Source organism: Ceratosolen solmsi, unplaced genomic scaffold (genome assembly GCF_000503995.2).
Source record: "Ceratosolen solmsi marchali unplaced genomic scaffold, CerSol_1.0 scaffold41, whole genome shotgun sequence".
Taxonomy (NCBI): Eukaryota; Metazoa; Arthropoda; class Insecta; order Hymenoptera; family Agaonidae; genus Ceratosolen; species Ceratosolen solmsi.
The window spans coordinates 6,780,800-6,803,426 of NW_011948424.1; the positions used below are offsets into that span (position 1 = coordinate 6,780,800).

The 22,627-nt window shown below is 25.2% G+C and overlaps 1 protein-coding gene across 4 annotated transcripts in view; it reads right to left on the reverse strand.

Annotated features, from left to right (window-relative positions):
• Nucleotides 1-10,977: 10,977 nt before the first annotated feature.
• Nucleotides 10,978-22,627, reverse strand: part of LOC105362629 (neo-calmodulin) — a 139,635-nt gene continuing 127,985 nt past the window's right edge. For all 4 annotated transcript variants that reach the window (XM_011500108.1, XM_011500107.1, XM_011500109.1 and 1 more), the window contains 4 exons: nucleotides 20,732-20,833; nucleotides 17,058-17,193; nucleotides 14,268-14,416; nucleotides 10,978-12,084 (listed from right to left, as the gene is read on the reverse strand). In XM_011500108.1, the coding sequence (XP_011498410.1) occupies nucleotides 12,053-12,084; nucleotides 14,268-14,416; nucleotides 17,058-17,193; nucleotides 20,732-20,833 (419 nt within the window). In that variant the 3' untranslated portion in view covers nucleotides 10,978-12,052. The remainder of the gene's footprint in view (nucleotides 12,085-14,267; nucleotides 14,417-17,057; nucleotides 17,194-20,731; nucleotides 20,834-22,627) is intronic.

Sequence of the window (22,627 nt, forward strand, 5' to 3'; positions counted from 1 at the left end):
ATGTGAAATGGTATTTTTTTACGAGCAAAAATATTTTTTAAAGCGTATTCATTTAAAATATTTAGAATATTTAATAAAGAAATGTGAACCGCATAACTCTATAAATTTATTTAAAATTTACTTGTAATATAATTATCAATTACAATAAATGATCGCTTAATCAGAATCGAAGCTACGGAATGAAAAGGGAAGGAAGAAGCAATTATAATTCTGATTGACAAAAGGTTTATTTTTATACCTTAACAGTTATAAATAATAATTGATACTGATGTACAATATTTCATGAAATCATCCGCCTCGATAGTTTATTGTTTTTAGTAATTATAAAATATCTGGCATATTTGATCATACGTGAATATTCAAATCACCAATGTAAGTAAATATTAATCGAACTATTTATTTATAACATATAAAATAATTATGATCTAAGATTTTAACAAACTTAATCAACATGAATTCTGTAATTTTTATTCTAACTATAATTTTAATAAATACTCTTTTATTATAAATATCTAAAGACATAATTAATATATACATAATTGCGTAGTTGCTAACATAAAAAGAAAATTAAAAGTAAATATTGTTTTCATTTTTATAACATATAATGAAATCTAATTGTATTAAAACGCAAATTTTCATCATTATTTTATTATTATCATCATAATATTCATCATTCATTATTATTAGAAATTTATTTTCTACGACATTCAAAGAATTTAGCAATAGTTAATTATTTTATATTCTTATGTTATTTAGAATTCAGAAGAAATTCAGAAATTTTGTATTACTGATATTTAATTTAAATTAATAACTATTGAAAACATTATAATAAAAGTTGAAGAACTAGTACATCTAATATTTTTCATGAATCGTGAAGAAAAGCGTAATTGCGTTTATAATATTGCAATTGAGTGTCGTTCTATGGCTTTTATATACTTCTTTATATTTTATTATCCAAGTATTAATTATTAACCGATTTTATTATTTATTTATTTATTAATTTTTTTTTTTTTTTTATAATATTCTTATAAAGTAAGATTTCATATTCATTGATATAAATTGCAATGCTTTTTAATAAAGTACATATATTACTTACATATATGTATTATTATAGCGAAAGGATTAAGAAGGAAGGATCTGAGAAATGAAAACAATAATAATTATCCATTATAAAATGGCTGTATTTAGGGGTAATTCAATACATGTATTACATTTCATTTGTATGCGTCATTGTTTGCGTAAAATGCCGTGTTATAATCTTAGGATACATGACATTACACGTAACATGATTTACATACACGGAACATCACACTTACGGCATCATATACATCTTACATGCACACGATTTACATTCGTTTCTAACTCTCTCTCTCTCTCTCTCTCTCTCTCTCTCACACACACACATTGCCTGTCTCGCTCTTTCTCACTTCTGTTTTTTATTCTGTCTATTTACTTATTTACCTATCTATATATCTATTTCTCTATCTACCTATCTAACTATTTATTTATCTTTCTCTTATTATTTTGTCTACTCGTTCTTCTTTTGCTACGCCGTTTAATCTTGCTTTTTTTATCCATTAGCTCTTCTTGTAGCTGCTATTCCTTTTTTAATTATGCGAATACAATACACTAAATTCTCATTCCCAACTTACAGGTAACTTTTATTCTATTCATATGTTTCTTTCTTCTTATTATTTTTTGTTTTTTGTTTTTTTTTTGTTCGTTCGTTCGTTTGTTTTTTTGTTTTGTTTGTTTGTTATGTATTCTTACGACGAAACGTGGATGGAGCATCCAGTTCTCTACATAATAATTTTTGAAAAATTCTCAATCCCGCATGAAGCTTGTTACGAAATACTATACGCATTTACATATTATATAATATCATTAACAAACGCCTTAGCAAATTTGTGTGTTCGACGAAAGAAGAATAAAGTGATGGCAATACATTCACTGTATTTCGATTGTTCGTACAAAAGGCATAATTAGTGAGAAAGATTCGAATTAGAGATATGTATAACAAATGTAAAAATATTACTTTACGTGATCGCGAGAGAGAAAGTATATGAAAAGTATTGTGTATATTATTTTTTCTTATTAGGATTTGTAAGAAGTAAATTTTAAATTAAACATGGCAATTTTGAAAATTAGCATTTCCTTCAATAACGGAACTGTAAAGTAAATTCTTGGTTTCATTAGAGTTTCCTTTCATAAAATTTTTCTTCTTTTAAATCAATCGAATAAATGTATGCAAATATTATGTCATATCTGTTCCATTTATGCGAACAATTAAGTAAATTTCAATAATAGAAATTGAATTTCTTTACACGCTAAGCGTACTTTTGCCAAGTCCAATTTAACGACTTAATTTTGTTAATTCTTCTGTATCTCAATATGCTTAAACCGTTTCGCCATAATTCTTAGTAACAGTAAATTCACTTTATTTTATCAACTCTTAAAATTCTTTTTCATTTAAATATATTATTTATTCTAGAAAAATAATATCGCTGGAGCTTTCCATAAATTACGGACTTATCGTTTTATTAATAATTTGATTTTTATAAAAAAACGTTATTACAACCATTTTTTTTCTCTCAAGTAAAAATATAAACGTATATTTTCGTATCCTTCCTCAGTATCTCACACTCTCTTGCTCCCTCTCTCGTATATCGTACGATCCTCTCCCGTGTCTCTTCTCTTTTATCATCAATTTTTGGCTTTTCATTTCTCTCGATAATTCCTTAATAGTCATATCAATGAAAATATTGCAATTCCTAATCCAGACTTTATTTATTTCACAATGTTTTGCGCTATGCTTAATACACCAGATCGTCACGATTCTCATGAAAGTCTTTCATCGGGTGTGCGAGGCTCATTTCATATCCTTTACATCACAATACATCGACTGTTCATCATTAGTTTTCTATACGACTTGTACTCGACATTTTAGTTAATTAATGAAAGACATATTCTTATTTTGAACGATAGCTCATGCGCACCATGTCGCTTCTTTCCATACCAGCTAAAGGATTTTTATATATGCTCTTGCTTTATTACGCTACTGTCGATTTCACTACTCCTTTAATAAATGCATATTCCATATTCATATTGTTCGATAAAAACGTTGCAAAAGCTTCACCGAAATTTTCTTTTTTTATATTTACGTATGTTCCATAACAACAATAACAACAACAACAAAAAAAACAAAAAACAAAAAACAAAAAAAAAAACAAAAAAAAACAAAAAAAAATACCCTTCGTATAATAGAAGATACGTTTTGTCTATGTACGAATTATGTAATAAGATAGGAGTATCACTTTATGAATTATTAATGATATTTAAGTATTTATTTCAACTATATCATTTAAAAAAATACATCATTTATTATTGGTATTAAAAATAAAGCCAACTTCCTTTTTGACGTATAAATTAATTAAAATTATCGACATTAAACTTTTCGTTTTAGAAACATTTCATGACATTTGTATAATCTTAGTTTAAGTATTTCCTTGGACAATATACTAAATCGTATTCAATGAATTATATATAAATACATTAGCTCGCAAATACTTTGTCGACCATTTCATAATATTGGCAATTTTCAAATTAAAATGGCAATAGGTATTATTAATAATTAATTTTATTCGTAAGTCTGTAATATTACTATCGTTATAATAAAAATAAACTAGTGTTTCTCCTTTTAAACCTGGAATTGGGATCTCTCTTTAAATACATACGTAGCACGCACATTTATTGGTTATATCTATAAATATGGCCTTTCAAAATTGTAAATTTTATATATAAGAATATTGTATAAGTGTCGTCTTTAACTGATTGAACTTAAGACCAAGGAAATTTCGATGTAACTTTGCAATACGACGTCCTTTTCGATTATACTTATTTATTTCGTACATTAGACACGCAATTGCGGAGGAACTAATCATCGAAGAGCCTTGGAGAAGAAAATATTTTTCATTTTATGCCTCCGATCAATAACGCACCAGCAGATCCTAACAAATTAATAAGTATTCTTATTATTTATATATTTTCTTTTAACTAATTCGATCTTCCAATTCTTTAATGTCACATAGAAGTTAACACGTTTTTCTTTTTTCATAAACTTCATAAAATCTTGCAATTGTATTTCTATTGAGATTTTTATATCGTAAATTCACAATTCATTAATACCATATATGTGTATCTAATTATTATTCGCAATTTTTCCATTATTATTCGTTACGTTTGAAGTATTTTTTATACTTCTTCTTGACGCCTAACCAATCGATAGATCGATGTCAATGTTATTCGATTAAAGTGATTGTTACTTGGGCTTCATCTTCCGTTTATGTATGTGTATGTGTAGTCTGCTTATATTTTATATTTCCAATACTTTATTAGATAAATTTGGTTTATTATCGAATATTACTTTTGGTTTTGATAGAATTGTATGTAGTAGTAAATATCTATTATGTAGCTGAAGTAATTAAACAAATAAATTAATGAATCAATAAATACATAAGGCGAGTAATAACGATTATTTGCAGGCTTCTTCGATTATATTATTTTTTTTTATTTTTATGTTTACATACTTCCTTGGATGCAGTTACGTCGAACAATTAACATATATAACAATTAAGCTTTTTTCATTCCTTTATATGCGCGTTAGCGTTTATTTATTTTCCAACACATATACATTATTTTTTATTTCACTTGTTAATTCATATCACTGACAGTCTTTATTTGCACATACAACTTAGAGCATTATTTTTCTAAATTTTATTTATTTACTTGTTTTCTAATGAATAATAAACTTGCACATTATGCTAAACCTAATGACAGAGTCGAAAATCATATTTTGCATTATAACTCAATTTTCACTATTTATTATTGGGAAATGTAGTACTCGCAAAATTGCAAAAACCTGGGCATTTATAATTAATATTGTATTTTACATGTACCGTATGTCATATTTCAACGTCCTTTATCTATTAAGCTGTTTTTCTTCTTCTTTTTTAAAGTTTCTTATATTTAATGTATTCCAAGAGATTAATCGTCTCAATCAACATATGTTGGAATTAAATCCTTCAAATGAATAATACATATTTAAATTCGAGATTAAACGTGGCCATTTATTCCGTAATTTTAAAACGTTTTTCGGCTCTGTCTTGTTTCAAACAGTGATGATAATTTTCGCTTTTATCTAAATTTTATCGGATTGCTCATTGTTATTTCTTTAAGTACTTTAAACTCTATATTTATACGTATTATTTGATTACTTATTTTTTCATCTTAATATATTTGTAATTGTTATACCTAAGTTATTACATTAAAGATTTTTTAATATATTATTTTTTAAATGTCTTCATAATGAATATTTGTAATGCATAATGTATGCATAATATAATGAATTTTTTTAATCCGCAATAAAATGAAATTTCAACAAGAAACGAACGAGGAGATTGTAAGTTTTTTATTTTATTTCTTCTTACACTTTGCTCAAATCCCGAACCAATTGTTGCATCGTTTAGATAAAAAACACGTGTAATATATAATATAAATTAGTGTTTATTTTTTTTTTTATTTTATATAGTATTTCATTACCCGGTTGTTCAAAAATTTTTGTAAAAGGTTGCTCGATAAGATAAATTATGCGAAAATAATTCGTTATATAAAATAAAAAGTTAATAAAATAATAAAATAATAAAACTAAGGATTTACTTTCATTATTAAAATAAGTACGAATAATAGGACAGTTAAGTCGGTAATTAACGAAACATTTACATACAATTGACTATAAAAATTAGAAGCTCGCATTTTAGAAAATGTCTTGCTATATTGGTAATTTTGTTAATAAAAAGGTGTGTGTGTGTGTGTATGTGTTACATCGATGTTGCGCCATGTTATAGCTCTTGATAATATTGCATTGATCTATACCAAATCGTCTCGTAATATAAACGATTGTACATAGTGCCCTGGAAAAAAGTCTTTTAAACGCGTTCCTGACGGGCTGTTCATTATCTCATGTATTTTTCCCTTCAGCGATTTTTACAGCGATAAATGGAAGTAATATACGAAAGTACAGCTTTTGCGCGAAGCCACGTTGTACTTGTTTAAAAAACTTTTTTAAATGGTAAACGGAAGACTGAAATCACACATACATGAATCGTAACGATAAGAATTATTTATAATAATTAATTATCAACTTTAATTCGCTTAATATATACTAATATATAATATATACGCGTTAACAATTGCTTGCTATTATGACTAATTATATTATACAATGCAATTTTTATTAGAAGATTATAATTGGAAATATAATAATTATAATTTTCCATGTCCTTCTTGTCCATCAATCAATATCAAGGAAAATATACGAATAAGAAGGGTAGGGGATATATAATAAAGAATCAATGCTCTATAAACAGTTAATATCTCCTCATATCATTATTATATAGTAAAATTTAATGCAATATAGTGTCAAATATCTTATGCGTGCATTTTTTCTTTTAGGATTTCATCATATTAATACAGGATTTGACGCGTAATGCGGGCCGATGCTTTCGGCAAAATCTATAAAAATATCTCATATTCTTTCTGATAGATTGAAATGATTACAATATACGTTACTTTTATACAGTTTGTAACTGTTTCAAAATTTATGTGCAAATTAAATATGATATCTCACTCATTCATATTCAAGAAATTTAATTGCTAATTGATTCTGCACGTTCGATTTGCATCAATGACAAAATAATTACTGAACATGATAACAAAAATTAAATTATATTTATATATACATATAATCATCATCATTATTATTTAATAATTAAATTAAAAATTGTTAATTTGTATTATATGGTTGGGAGAAAATTAGAAAATGGAAATATGAAATTATGATTTTGTGTGAAAATAATAATGTAAAATTATAATGACCGTATAATCTTATATTGTAAAGCAAAGTTAAAGTTCGTGAAGTACCATAAACGCTGGTTGCCGTTAGTCGTTTTTAAACATTTTTTATTTTTCTCTTGCTTCTTTTATTATTTTTTATTTTTGTCACTCGGTATAGATGCGTTACCGAAACTCGGAGAAAACGTATTTTTTTTTTTTTTTTTTTTTTTTTTTTTTTTTTTTATATACTTTCTGTAAACGGAAGAGAAACTTTGTAACATTTTTTTTTTTTTATCACTTTGGACGTATTTTTGCACGTTTTTTTTTACTTTTTTACCTATATTGACGGATTTTATACAATAAACATAGTTATATAGGCCATCAGAGATCAGAGATCTCGTTAGATGGTTATCTCCCTTTTTATTTCTATTTTTTTTTCTTTAAATAGATTATATTGTCTTTAGGACGTTTTACAGTATTATTTATTTGCGATTTACCATACTGCTGTAATTTAACTGTAATTTCTTATGTAACAAATGAAGTTAATGTTTCATTATATATTTTACAAATCCGTCAGTAACAATTGTATCAACAGTCGCGCAATTTCAGGATTTTGGATTTGAGGCTTTGCAGTAAATCAATTTTAGTAAAAATTATCATAACATATCTTTACTATAGAATATATAGAGAATTTGAGATTCTCATTTATATTCCTTCTCTTGAATTTTCTTTAAAACGATTAAATTCTTCTCTTTTTGGAATAAGATAGTACAAAAAATATAAATATCAATTATAATAATTTTTACTGTATATTGCTTTCGAATATAATTTCGAAAACACCGTTTAATTTTATAAAAAAAACGAGTCAATATCTTCAAAGTCTACGTACCCATTGTCCAATATTATTTTAGTTCAATCCGTGTAAATATATAATCGTGTGTGCGCGCGCGTGTAACCAAGTGTGTATATGACATATACGATCACTTTCTTATACATTGTCTATATGCTGGCAAATTGAAGAAACATAACGCGTTATTGTCTCTAGCTAATATAAAAACTTTCTAGTTATTTAGTGTAACGATGAAAATAATGACTCTCTTTCTCTTTATTTCATTTTAGACCTTTTTTGCACGTCACTGTCCTAGGGTCGATATTATTATATGTTGAAAAGTAAGCGTATCTACATATATGATCTATAGTTAAAAATTTAATTTTGATATCTATATGCTTTTATCAATCATCGACCTTAAAACGAGTTAACAAATTACGTCTATAGTCATTTTTCATTTGAGACGTTGAATAACAAATACATTAACTTAATAAAATTCAATGAAAATAATATATGCACAATTGACTATTTTAAGAAAATTTGAAAATTTTAATATTACAAATAAAAATGAGTAATCAACAATATAAATAATTAATGGTTCTTCAGGTAACACAAAAATGGTATTTTTTTTTTTTTAAATAATGCTTATTCGATCGTAAAATTTTATTCAATCTTCTCATTGCAAAGTTTTATAATTGATAAAATCTTACATCATACCGAATGATATATTAGGTAAGTTCATTATAGTTGTATCTTTGTGTATATATGCAAATGATAATAGAATTTTTCGATTTTTTTATTATAAAAAGTGATTTCTTTTTTATTAATGATACTTAAATACTATAATTCCATATATTTCAAAATGTTTTATAAGACTTTTTAAAACATAATTCTCAAGTATAAATTTCATTAATATATCATTCAACGCCTCGACTTTTACTCATCTTTGTACGTAACGGTAAGACTAATTATCATATTATTAATGAAATTACTTTCTATGAGTAACGAAATTATACACAGATTTTTCTAGCCAATAGATGTAGTTATGTAAGTCTTGATGTACTATATCTGCTCTAAATCTTTTGAAGGTTTAAGATTGTTTGTTTTGTGCTTTTAATGATAAGAACATTTAAGCTATAAATATAGTTGTGTTATGTAAAATACATTCGTAACTTGTTCATATTTAATCGACAAGTGTACGATACTTATGGGAGACAATCGAATACGTTACAATTACACATCTTCCTTTATTGAAGTAATAGTAGCATTTCTTCCACTCGTAATTGTATAAATAATTTGAATAAACAAATTAATTGAAAACAGGATTATTTTTACAGACAAATCGTTATTTTTATAAACGAAAAATTACTGATCATTATTATTCAGCAGTAAAGTAATTTTATTTATTATGCCGTCTTATAATTTTCTGAGACTTATATCGTTCAGCAATCTAGTTGTTTCTATCGCCTTACATAATTAAAAAATCATTAAATATATAGTATTTAAGCGACACAATTTTCCAAAATTCTAGAAGAATCAGGTAATTAAATTTTCATATAATTTTTTGCTTTAAACATCAAAGAGGTGTTCGAGAGAAATTAAGCTCTCGCAATTATGCCTGCGCATTTACAAACGTACGGCTTTTGTAAAATATTATTACTACGTTATCGTAACCGAAGAAACTTTCCTCATTACATCAACTACGTTTATTATACATCTCTTGCCGCGATTTTTATTGTCGCGGGAGATATGAAAGGGGATATATAAGCCTTGATTGATCCGAGCTCGTTTGTTGCACGCTGCATACACTCATATAGCAAGTGCAATGCAATTTACGTCATACAATAGTCAAGTATATATAGGAATGGGAATTGTACTGTGAAAATGATGTGTATAAATAGCGGAAACTGTTTACTATTTGTTTATAAACGTACAACGGCAAATGTTTACGGTCAGGTCTGCGTCGTTAAATTTCATAGACGTATACTTTTTCGAAGGTATATGTCACGAAGGGGTAAAAATATTCAAAGTTGAAGGAAGATATTGCGTTGGAAATATTTGAATGCCATTATTTGATAAAGCGAGGGCAAGTTTTTCTTATTTCTTCAGAGAGTACATGTGACCAATTTGTACTTCGCAGCATCTTTGCAGTTGCAAATTGGTGACAAGCATAACTACCAATTTAGCACCAATGTAATCATAATAAAGATGTAACGTTCACCGTGCAAGTATCTGATGAATTTAAGCGAGTTTTTAAATTATTAATGAATGCACCGAGATAAAGCGATGAAAAAATAATTAAGTGATGTAACATTTTACTTCTTTATCGTTATTATTATTATTATTATCATTATCATCATCATCATCATTATTATTATTATGATTATTATTATTATGATTATTATTATTATTATTATTATTAATTATTATTATTATTATAATCATTGTAATAATAATAATTATTATTATACATTTTCAATGTATACAAACATTAAAAAAACATCGAGACATTTGATTATAATGTTGTATACGAGTAGTTATTAAGAATTTCATTGAACTTTGAGATTTAACAATTAATTTATCTTTATTTTGGTAATGTAAATAATTGTTCATATATGGTAATTTTTTTTAAGCAAAGCGCGATGAATAAGGAGGATATTCGCTCACATTTCCTAAATAAATATTCTTTTAAATAAATATGACTCCGAATGATGTTTACTAAATATCAGCATTAAACCAGTAAATTTGATATAAAATGTACTACACACTCATCGTTTAACATTTTTAATTTCTTGATTGAATTCGACTTTTGGATTTGCAACCCTATATTAACTTTTTTTAATTTTTTTGTTTATCTATCCACTTACGGGTACATCTGCAGTTTGAAATTGCTAAATGTATTTATTTATATCTAAGCAGATAAATATAGAAAGTTTTATTATAGTAAGTACCGGGCGATGTTTATATTTATATTAGATGGCTTTACTTAATTATTTTTCTTCTTCTTAGGTCCTGTTCATTGTGACACTCTTTTTTTCTTTTAAATGATATCATTTTGTTAATTAACATTAAATTAATTGCCTGTTACTTAACATTTCGCTTAATTTTACGAGACTATTAATATTTTTATTTTAATAAGATTTGCGCTTGAGATTGTGTCGAGCGTTTTAGGTTCAACTGTGTACATAGGTAATTTCATATTTAGTCATACATAAATTGCAATTTTATGCAATAGTATCAGAATAATGTATAATTTTTGTTCTGAAACTTTTAGTTTATCCGTTTTTATCTTTCATATTTCGCATTTGTAAAATTTCTATTCGAAGCTCTGTTGATTGTTTCTGAAGCGACCTTTGTACCGTCTTATTCATAAATTCATATCTAAAACTTAAAATCTCATATCTATAACTGTAATGTCGTGTATATCTTTGAATCTAGATCAAGCTCTATCGATCAAAAAATCCTCTCGATTCGTGCAGCCTGCATACGCATCCGTATACATTATTATCGACTTTAACACAAGATACGTTACAATAAATTACATCGGCGAAGAAAGGGTTGTATGTATTATAAAGAATTGCTCACGAGGTTGCGAAAGTAATTTCTACCTCTTCTTCATTGTTTATACTTTGTATAACAAAAGCCAAACAATTTCACTTAATGCAGAACACTTCTATATACTTATAAAAACTGGTACAATTGAAAAATTAATGAACGTTTGGTAAGCACACGGTCTAGATTATTAACAAACTACTTAAAAGCAGTTTATGGCTTACTTATTATTCTTAAGATAATGCATACCGCATAACGAATTCTCGGTTTGTTAATATAAAATAAAAATAAGCTTGATAAGAAATACGAAGATATAATAAAAATCTTGTTCTACTTTGCAGTCTAATTGTGCAGTTGCAACGGCGAATCATCCGCGCTAAAGTCAATGCACTCAAAGACATGATATTCTCGCACTTATTATTTAGACAAATTCTGCATAAATTATTTCCAACTTCTCTTCTGCGCAAAGTCTTCGTAATAAGCAGCGCCTACTTATGTACAATGTACACACGGTCACATTGGCCTACCGTTCCTCTCAATTCATAAAAACGCCTCGAGTCCAACTATTTATTCTCATTTACAAACCTGAAAAGAAGAACCTCGCTGACTTGGCCTTGACTATCGACGCTTTCACGACTGCCTATCCATTTCGTCCCTTCGCCCTGCTCCTTCTGCCCACGTTCACACAGCTCTTCATCATCCTTGTTCGCGACCACTTTAACATCGACTGCGGCACCGCGGAGCTGCTGCTGCTCCTGCCACTAGATTCCCTCGATCCAACTAATTCTTTGACGTGAGAATAGTCACGAATTCTGAAAACGGATAAATCCGCGAAGAATCGAGATTAATGACTGTATGGCGAGTGGACCGTGAGTGCAGGATCGTCCTGCCGATTTAACGGGCTTATTTTTAAAGATCGTCCGACCTAGTTTCCCGCCTTGCGACGCGCGCACCAGCAACAACGATTATTAGTCGAAAGTTACGGGGATAGGAAAAAGCGTGAGTGGGAGGGAACTGGAACCGTGATCCATTCTCAAAGCAGACCGGGCACGAAAGTTGCTGCTGGCGAGAGTTGGATCGCGCCGGGGTCGATATTCGCTGCTGGAGACGAGGAAAGGGGTCGGGCACGTGGATGCAAAGACGTACGCAATTGGCGATTACTAGCTGCGACTTCAATTTAATAATTCAGTGGATAATTTCGAATGATTAATTAGTCGAGCGTGTCGGCGGTATATGAAACTTTTGATAGATAAGTTACTTTTTATTTGTGTTAAGAGATGTGATTTAAAATTCATAATTGATAATGTGTTTGACAAATTGCTGATAAATTATGCGGACGCTCGCGGTAATTACAACGTTTTCCGTTCTTCTAAATAAACAGGAATAATTAAATAAAACAATTATTTTTCATTTCGCTTTAACGCCTCGTGAGGAAAAAGTTCGTTTACGTCTTTTATTTACGAAAATACACGCGATGAATAATCACTTTTTAATTAAATTGTATAATTAGCGCAATAATTAATTGGTTTTGAATTTATGTAAATCTTAAACGTTTGAGATTATTTTTTTTTTTTGTTATAAATAAAATATTTTGCCATTGACCACCACCTGCCATCACTTTGCATATAAATCTATGAAGAGTAAACGTATGACCCATGGTGATTCTTGAAACTTTTATTGTAAAGTTGTTCAGGTTCCAATAGACTTGCAAGAACTTTTTATGTACTAAACTTTTAATTAGAAAATTCTTAAATTTTGTATAGATTTCGAAAATTTTCTAAAAATATTTCTAAAAAAGAAACGTGATAATTACAATAATTGTTCTTTTTTTTTTTAACTTATAAATATTTACTTTAGATGTTGAACAACATTTTCAAAGATATGGATTGATAAGAACCATATATTATTTACATGACTATAATAGATTTTAATGTGTAAGATTTTTTAAACTGAGTATATCAAACTTTTCGTAATTTCGTAAGTCGAGGTTTAATATATTAAATAACATACAAAATTAAGAAAAAATTTACACAACTAAGCTTGAAATTCTTTATATGATTGAATTTATCGAATAGAATTATTTTTATACTTTTCCACATTATTAGTAAAAGAATAAAGTTTGGAATTTTCTAATATAGTATGGAATATAGATTATAAAATTCGTTTTATTTGATTTGCTTTTTAGAAATAGCTTTAAGAAAAAAATTTGGACTTTGTCAAATTTCATTAATGAAGTCATTACTTGAAAATTACTCTAGTAATCGCCAAGTATTTTATGCAAGTATACACTCAATTTATGTTTATTATCTTTATTTATAAATTTTGTAAATTGAAAGTTTCTAAACAATATTAGACCTTAAAAAGATAAAGTATTAATTTGTATGCGCTCGTATGTATATTTTTCATGTAGTAAAAGTAAGAATGTTATCTCTACTAATTCATTCACGAATTATTGAGTCTGAAAAGTCGTTCAACGTTTCAACTCGTATAGAACAAAGCAATCCAATTCCATGATTGTGGAGTATAATTATCTTTGAGAATATTTACTCGTACATTAAACGACCGGGAGGGAAGAAGTTTATTATGTTATTCGCTCCGGGATATCAAGTTAGTACTCATTTAATCGAACTATTAATTTTACTTGTCAACCACGTATAAATTTACAGACAACGCCATTTTTACCCTTCATTTTTCTTTTTCAACCGACATTTCCAAGAATTCCAATTTTCTAAACTACGTTCTTTCACCAAACACAATATATTATATTATCGTATATTTGAAACTCTCGTATTTATAAATCAATGGCTTTGGAACATTGAAACATTGATCTCATACGCTTCTTAAATTATAAAATCATAAATAATTAAATCATATCCTATTCTGTTTTGCTAACTGCAGTTAAATTTTACAATTTTTTGATTTATAATTTAAGAAGCCTTTTTATATATTTTATAATTCAATTTTATATCTTCATTTTAAATTATCACTGACTTACCTTCGTAATTCACCATTCCGTCTCCGTCTAAGTCCGCTTCTTTTATCATGTCATCTACTTCTTCCTCCGATAGCTTTTCACCAAGATTTGTCATTACATGTCTTAATTCGACTGATGAAATCAAGCCATCATTATTCTTGTCGAATACTCTAAAAATAAAGACGTGAACTATTATTGAATCTACTGTTGATGTTCATTCGTTAAAGTGATCTGTTTGCTTGAAGATTATTCAGCTACATATTAATCACACAAATTTTAATTTGCTTGAAATCAGTCAATTAATAATCTTAATTAAATATATTTAAATAATGTTATGATTTTTCAGATTGATTAAAGTAATGATTTTTAAGTAATAACAATTTAGATAACATTAGATTATATTAAATGGTCATAAAGTATTTAAATTAAGGTGACATAATTTATTTTTGCTTTATAATAAAAGTTCTCTGATTAACAGCATTATTAATAACAATTATTATAACAAATATTTAACATACAATATATAAATTAGTCAGATTTATAGTCATTTAAGAATAATTTTTAATATATTTATAAATAAATAATTGTATATATGTACAAATGACAACTAATTAAAACTCTGTAAAAATTATGAATGCCTGCTATATAAGGATTTTATTATATCAAAATATACATTATTAAAATAATTATTAATAATAATATTGAAAATAATATTCACACGATATAAATATAATTTTAGATACTGTCTTAATGCCTTTCTTACTTAATATTTGATATAAGGTTGCGAAATAATAATAACAATTATTGATTGACTGTTAACGTTTCAATGTCTGATATTACGATACTCATTATAATTCAAGGTCAAGATATTCATAAAGTCAAGGGTTTGACAATGTTTTGCATAATTTACTCTATAAATGTCTAAATAAATTAAATGTTTTACTAAATTGTTACAGTTATCTGAAATATTATTGTACTGCATTCAATAATCTTTTTATTTCAGGAAAAACATCCTAAATACTTTAAACAGTTATCATCATATCAACAATGAAAAAACACTCCAAATAGTAACAACAAATTTTCTTAAAACTTTTAATTTAATAATAAATAAGAATAATAATCTTATGAATATTATATATTATTTAATTATTCTTTAACTATTATTAAATCACAAAACAATATATATTTTACAATATATATCTAAGGAAAGTTCAATTACCAATTAAATTAATAATCTTGAAATTAGTTAGTTTGGAATGAGTATAGCTCAGATACATTATCAAGTCCACTTCATTCGATATAGTTATTCGATTATTTTGATTGACACTCTTGTGATTTTAAGTTTTCGATTAACTTGATGTACAATCACTTTCGATCAATTTGATTATAATAATAATTGTAGACATGTCCAATATGTGAATTAGAACTTTCAAATTAAAATTTTGATTTGATATGGCATGTTTTTAATCATAATAAATAACTTTATTATGATTAAAGCTATTTTTATAAAAAGACAAAAGAAGATAAAAAAAAACCGAGCACTCGAGCATGTACTTGTCAAGTGTCGAGATATAAATGCTTCTATAGTAATTAAGAGATATCCAATTCCTTGCAATATTTAATATCTTATTGTCATAAGACGGATATAAGATTATATATGTAAGATAGATTCTTTGGTTCAACAGTATTTTTTACTTGGTAATTGTTGATATAATGTACAATATATTGAAATAAAACAAGAACAAATAACTTTAGAGATATTTGAATGATATCAAATAATATTTATTTATTTCATATCATGTCTTATTGAAATAAATACAATAGTTATATAATATATTATAAAGTAACTATTATAAATATTATTAAATATGACATTTATATGCAATCTAAATATATTGGTTTTAACTGTTAAAATATTCTGTTAAAGTGAAGCTCGAATGCATCTCATTATTATAGATTTTTGTTAGTATTTCATGCAGAATTATAATTCATTATTTTCATGTAAAAATAATATATTCTATGATAATTTTGAACTTCATTTACATTAAGCTTATTTGAAATATCAGTTATTTCAGATTTTAAACAATATGATAAATATATTACTTTTGATATATCAATTTAGATAACATTTATTTATTAATTGAATGAATTAATTTTTGCAATTAGGTTTAATTATTTTTATGAGCATAAATTGTTTAATTTATACAGAAATTTATTTATATCACGTGCAAATTCAGCAATTACATTTTTTCATTTGAGTAATTTCATACATACTAAATAAAAATTTGATTTAGTTTTAGAATCGTGACCGAGTCCAGAAATTTAATAAAAACCTCCCGTTGAAACATTGAATTTATTTTAAACTTTTTACTTTAATAAAAAATGTGGATAATATGCAGTAGTACAATTGATTGTTGTAATATTCAAGATTCTCTGTCCATTGAGAAAAAGCTGATGCTAGTCAGTTCTCAACTATCACTTTCACTGATCGCTTATCTACATATCTATTTTTCAAAAAGTTTCAGGAAGAGAAATGCAACTACTGAAATATAACAACAAACAAGATTTTTTTTTTTTACGAATCGTCGAAAAGAAAAACTTATGAAATAACAATAGTAATAGATAATGGTAATAATAATAGTAATAGAGTAATATAATAATTGCCTTATTAAATTTTGAAATAATTACGCAAGCAGAAGGTATTGTGATTTGTTTACTCCTAGGTTCATATCTACATAATATTAATAAAGCAACTGTAACGTTTGTTAAAATTACACCAATAATAATAATTGGAAAATAAAATTTTCTAACCTAAAAGCTTCCCGAAGTTCATCTTCGCCATCGGCTCCCTTCATCTTTTTAGACATCATTTGTAGAAATTCGTTGAATTCAATCGTACCATTACCATCTTGATCAACTTCATTCACCATATCTCGTAGTTCCGTTTCTGTAAAAATTATAAATTTGTATGCAAAATTTAAGATTTTATTTTTTCGTAAAAAAAGAGACCTCTCTTTAAATATAATAAAATTCTTTAAATATAATATGTCTTTGTATGTTTCTAATTCACAAATATGTTTCCAGTTTTTGTGAACTTGTGAACGTGAAATATAATTAATTACGTCATATATAATGTACAAATAAGATCATGTTTAATAAATATTTTATTAGTATTAATTAAAGTTAAAATATTTTGTATATGTTATTGATTATATAATTTACAATAATGTCAATTTTTTCTTTTTTAAAAGTTGATATTTATAAGGATTTAATATTTCAATTTATTTATATTATTTCGTGACAATTGGCAATCGATAAATTATGTAAAATTAATTAATCATATCGGTTTATTATATTACTGTTATTATTCATATTGAAGCTGCTTTACTTCGTTAAGATGGTAAACAAACAAATTCTGTGAAGTGCAAGTAACGGATGCGTTGCGAACCAACAAAATGGAAATATGAAAACCGGGATTTTCATTCGTATGCTTGGTTTTCTCTATTTCGCGTCACCATGTAAATGAGATTTCTTCTGTGCATCTTCGCGTAATCCGATTCAGCAAACGTCCGACGTCGACTAGTTAATTAAACTTCGTAATGGGCCTTTACATGCCATGCACTAGAGATCAAATAGTAAATGCGTGACATGCGCAATCCGAGGCTTCAGCTTGTCACGGATTAGTCTCGTTTCGCACGCATTCATTATTCACGATGTGTGAAATTTTTTCATTTCAGTTTCCTTGCTAACGATGTTCCACGGCGCTGAATGAAATCGAATTTTGAATTTAGCTCACTGTAATCATTATGCAGACGATGATCTAGTCAGAAAATTGATTTTAAACTAGTTGATTTTATAATAAATTTTTATATAATAAAGAAACTTATATTTTTTGTGTATTTTCGATATGTAATAATGTACATAGAAATTACTTTTTTATTTCTTTTTTTAATTCAATAAGTCAAAATATGGAAAGCGTATGAAAATATTGGCATACATATACAAATTATATACATATGCATTTGTAGGCATTTGTATATTCATCCGATTATATTCGATTGAATAATTGAGAATATCTTTTCATCTTTATGTGAATCTATATGTGAATGTCATTGAATATGGCATGAGAATATTTATTATAAAATGTTTAAATGTTTTTTATAAACAATATGAACGTAAATTAATGAGTTAGAAACAAATTAGATTCTTATTTCAGATAAATTGGAAACCATTAAAATGAGCAATAAACGATGGGAACGGTAATTTTTTTTTTGTAAGTGCAATAATATTTTCAAATAATTTTATTGGCAATAGTGAATTATTATTAATTAAAAATAGTTTTAGATTTACCTTGATTTATCTTGATATAAAAATCGACGTTGTATAATAGATACAATTTCTAACGAATATTAAAATGGATATTATCGGCTTTCAAATAATTATATTTTATGTGTGTATCCTCGACATTGTTGTATATTGGTCATTCGCTATATTATGATCTTATTCAATTACATTTGGTGTTAATACAAAAAAAAGATTATTATTTATAATTATGTGATTCTTTATTTTAATAAACTACAACTAAATAGAGAAATAAAGATTAATGACGTAGAAAGAATAATGTATGAAAATTATTGAAGTAAATGATTTAGTGAAATAAATAGGACAAATTAGATAATATTAGACAACCTGTCACTATGCAATCAAGATATATTAATAGTAATTATCATTCTGATAAAAATATAAGTATAATTTTCATTTAATTGATATCAAATTCAATTATATTGGTGTATGAAATGTTATAGATTTTAAAAATTTAAACTCTAGGTACCATTAATTTTTTCAAATATTGTCTATAGATATTTATTTTCTTTTATTTAAAAATTTGCTATAAATTAAAGCAATAAAATTAAAAAATATTTAAATTTTCTTTGTTATATAAGAAAACCTAATTTTTTAAAAAATTCATAATATAATTAATTTATAACAACTTTATACATAATTTTGACAAAATTAATGTTTTCCAATTTCCATTCAATCAAGCAAATATTATGCATAGAAACAGTAGATTCCATATTTGTTATTTATATCAACGATAAGATTATAAATGAATTAAAATGTTGACAAAATATCGAATATTTTATGTTTACTTCAAAATTACGTGAATAATATTTAAAAAAATAAACAATTTTATTGTTATATTTCCTTTAAAAGCAATTAAATCTTTCTGAACATCTGTCAATATATAAATGCAAAAACTTTAGTAATTAATTTACAAAATATTAAACTACATATAGATGTATTATAAGAATTATATAGATTTTTATTAAAATTCAAAATAAATTTATTATATAAGTGCTTTAAAATTATTTAATATATTATTTAATATAAAAAATTTATCATAGGGTCGTAAGATTTGAATATAATATTAAGATAAAATAAAATTTGTGACAAAATTAATTCAAATTTTCTAGTTTTTAGAAATTATTAGTAATTTTTAATGAGAATATTTAATAAGATAAGTGATAGTTTATGTTTATAAATATACATATCATTGCAAAGAATTTTTCTTACTCATCTATATTTTTAGTGCTTTTACTTTATTTATTTTTTTTATTCTTTCTTAATTTGAAAACAATTTGTGTTTTACTATAAATTAATGACATATTTTTTTTTTTTTTTTTTACAAATTATATTATTTAATTTATGTATGACTTTATTATCATATTTCTTAATTTTGAACATGAAAATAATATTACAAATTTGAATGTATTTTAGAGTAACAGATTTAATTATTAACATAAAGGGTCAAATTTTTTCTGTGAATATTTAATTTTCATTTTAACAAATTTAAAATATTGCATGTTAAATTCGAGATGCATAAAAAGTTTCTCGTGTTCCTTAACCTACGTAAAGGGAATATATTATGAATTATTATTTTTAGAATTTTTTTATATTTAAAACACAAATTATAAAATTATTTTTTAAACTATATATTTTGAAATTTTATTTCAAGTTTTATATAAAATTAAAATTGATAAACTGACTGACTTATTCATATTTTCCTAAAATAGCCAGAAAATTCCATTTGCATACATTGTAAGTCCTATAATAAAATAACTTTTATGTTTTAATGCTAAAGAGTTTTATGTATGGTAATATTGTTTTTCAGTGAATAACTTAATTTTTCATTTTTTATTAATGAATTTAAATTTATTGTTTATATTACTTAAACTATGTTTTATAAAACTCAAAAATTGTATATTAAAATAACACCTGGAGCTTCATAATGAGATTGATCTTATAAACGAAATTAAATTCTCATTTTTAATAACAAAATTTTTTAAGTTTGATGTATATAATAATGTTAATAAGAAATTTATAAAATACTTATCCAAATGATATTTCAAATGAAAATTTTTTTTATATGTCCTGAAATTTAATAAAATGTGATATATATTCCTGAAATATTAAATGACACTTACCCGAAGGTCTTTGTCCCAATGAACGCATGACAACTCCCAGTTCGGCCATTGTGATAGTGCCATCTTCGTCCTTATCGAAAAGCATGAAAGCTTCTTTGAATTCTGCGCAATAGACAATTTGCTTCATTTAATTTAAAAATGTATTGTCTTTTTCTTTAGAGCATGTTAATATTTATCATATTTAACATTTCATATTCAAAATAATAAATTCTATATAATTCCTTATGCATAATTTGTCTGAAAAGAAAATAAGAGTTTCAAGAAAATTATTACACGAATGTGTTCCCCTTAGAAATTTAATAATTAAAATTGACATTTAAATACAATATCTCTGCTTAGCTTACATATTTATTTAAATTTCAATTTTAAATTATTTTTCGATGAGTAATATCAAAAACAATTATTTTTAATATTCTATTAAATATATATTAATTACTTTTCTCTAGCTCTTCGTTACGATAAGCAATTATTACTCGAATTGTTTAATAATCTATATTTTTATAAAAAATTATAATTAGAATGGAATGTATAAACTATAATACATAAAAAGTACTCTTCTCTTATTATTTAATAAATAGAATAATTTACAAATTGTTTGTATATTATTTATACATTTGGTTCAGTTTATTAATTATATTTTATTTAATAAAGACATAAATTATGGTAATAACCATATACATTTACATGAGATTAGTTTGATTTGCTATATCCATAGTAATAGTATGTACAAATGAATGATAGAAATTTTAATTTATTTATACTTATTTAAGAATTTGAGTAAGAATTTTATTGCAATTTTGTATTGTATTAATTTTTCAATTATATAAATTTTCTCTATTATTACTGTTAACTACATTAAAATATTAAGTATTCAAGATAAAGATTTCTATTCAACATAAATGTAGAATAAAAAAAATGAGATAAAGGATAATTTTAAATTAAATATTATAAATATTTTGATTTTGATTTTGATTTTAGAATTTTATGAACTAATAATGCATGATATTACATCTTCAATAGGTGATATCTGTAAATTCCACATAATTGTAGAACGGGGAAGAATCCACCAAAGAATATTTATTTTCATATCAAGAATTTCAAGAATCTAACAAATAAATATGCCATACCAGTGCCATATTCTATGCGTGAATATGTTTTTTTTTTTTAATTTTTAAATCGATTTTTAAAACCGAATAATTTTATATGGATTTAGCATATAAAAGATCTTCATAAGAGCGTACTTTCGGTTACTACATGGAAAATAATAAACAATTTTCTTGCTTTCATTCTACTTTTTCATATTGAATACTATTGGGCATAAAATAGGATAAAATTAATTAACAGGATAATTTATTATTCATCATATACGTAATCTTCGAATCTTTTATGATAGAAATTAAAATTTTTTAAATTTTAAATGTCCGTAGTGATTTAAATGGACGCATAATATGATCATTATTAATGTGATAATGACAGTATCATCCTATTTCATGATTATTTCAAATTTATGATTGATGATTATGGTGTATTTTATAACTTTAACATGTTATAGATGTGTAAAATGGATTGGAATGCTTTCTTTTACGATTATATACATTTTATTCAACTATCTTCTTAATATTTTATGCACATAGATGTATTTATTGTCCTACCTACAAAAAATAAGTTGTCGGTGTTTTAACAAATTAATGCGAAATTTATAAGTTATTATAGCATTATATAATAAACATCATATAAATGCTAATTAAATATTTATATTTTCTATTAAGTAAGAATAATTAATTAATTAATTATAAAAAAATTAATATTTTTAAAAAATTGTATTTTACACGAGCTTTTTTTAATTAAATCAATGTGTAATTTATAATTTAATACTATTTAAAAATGTATAAATAA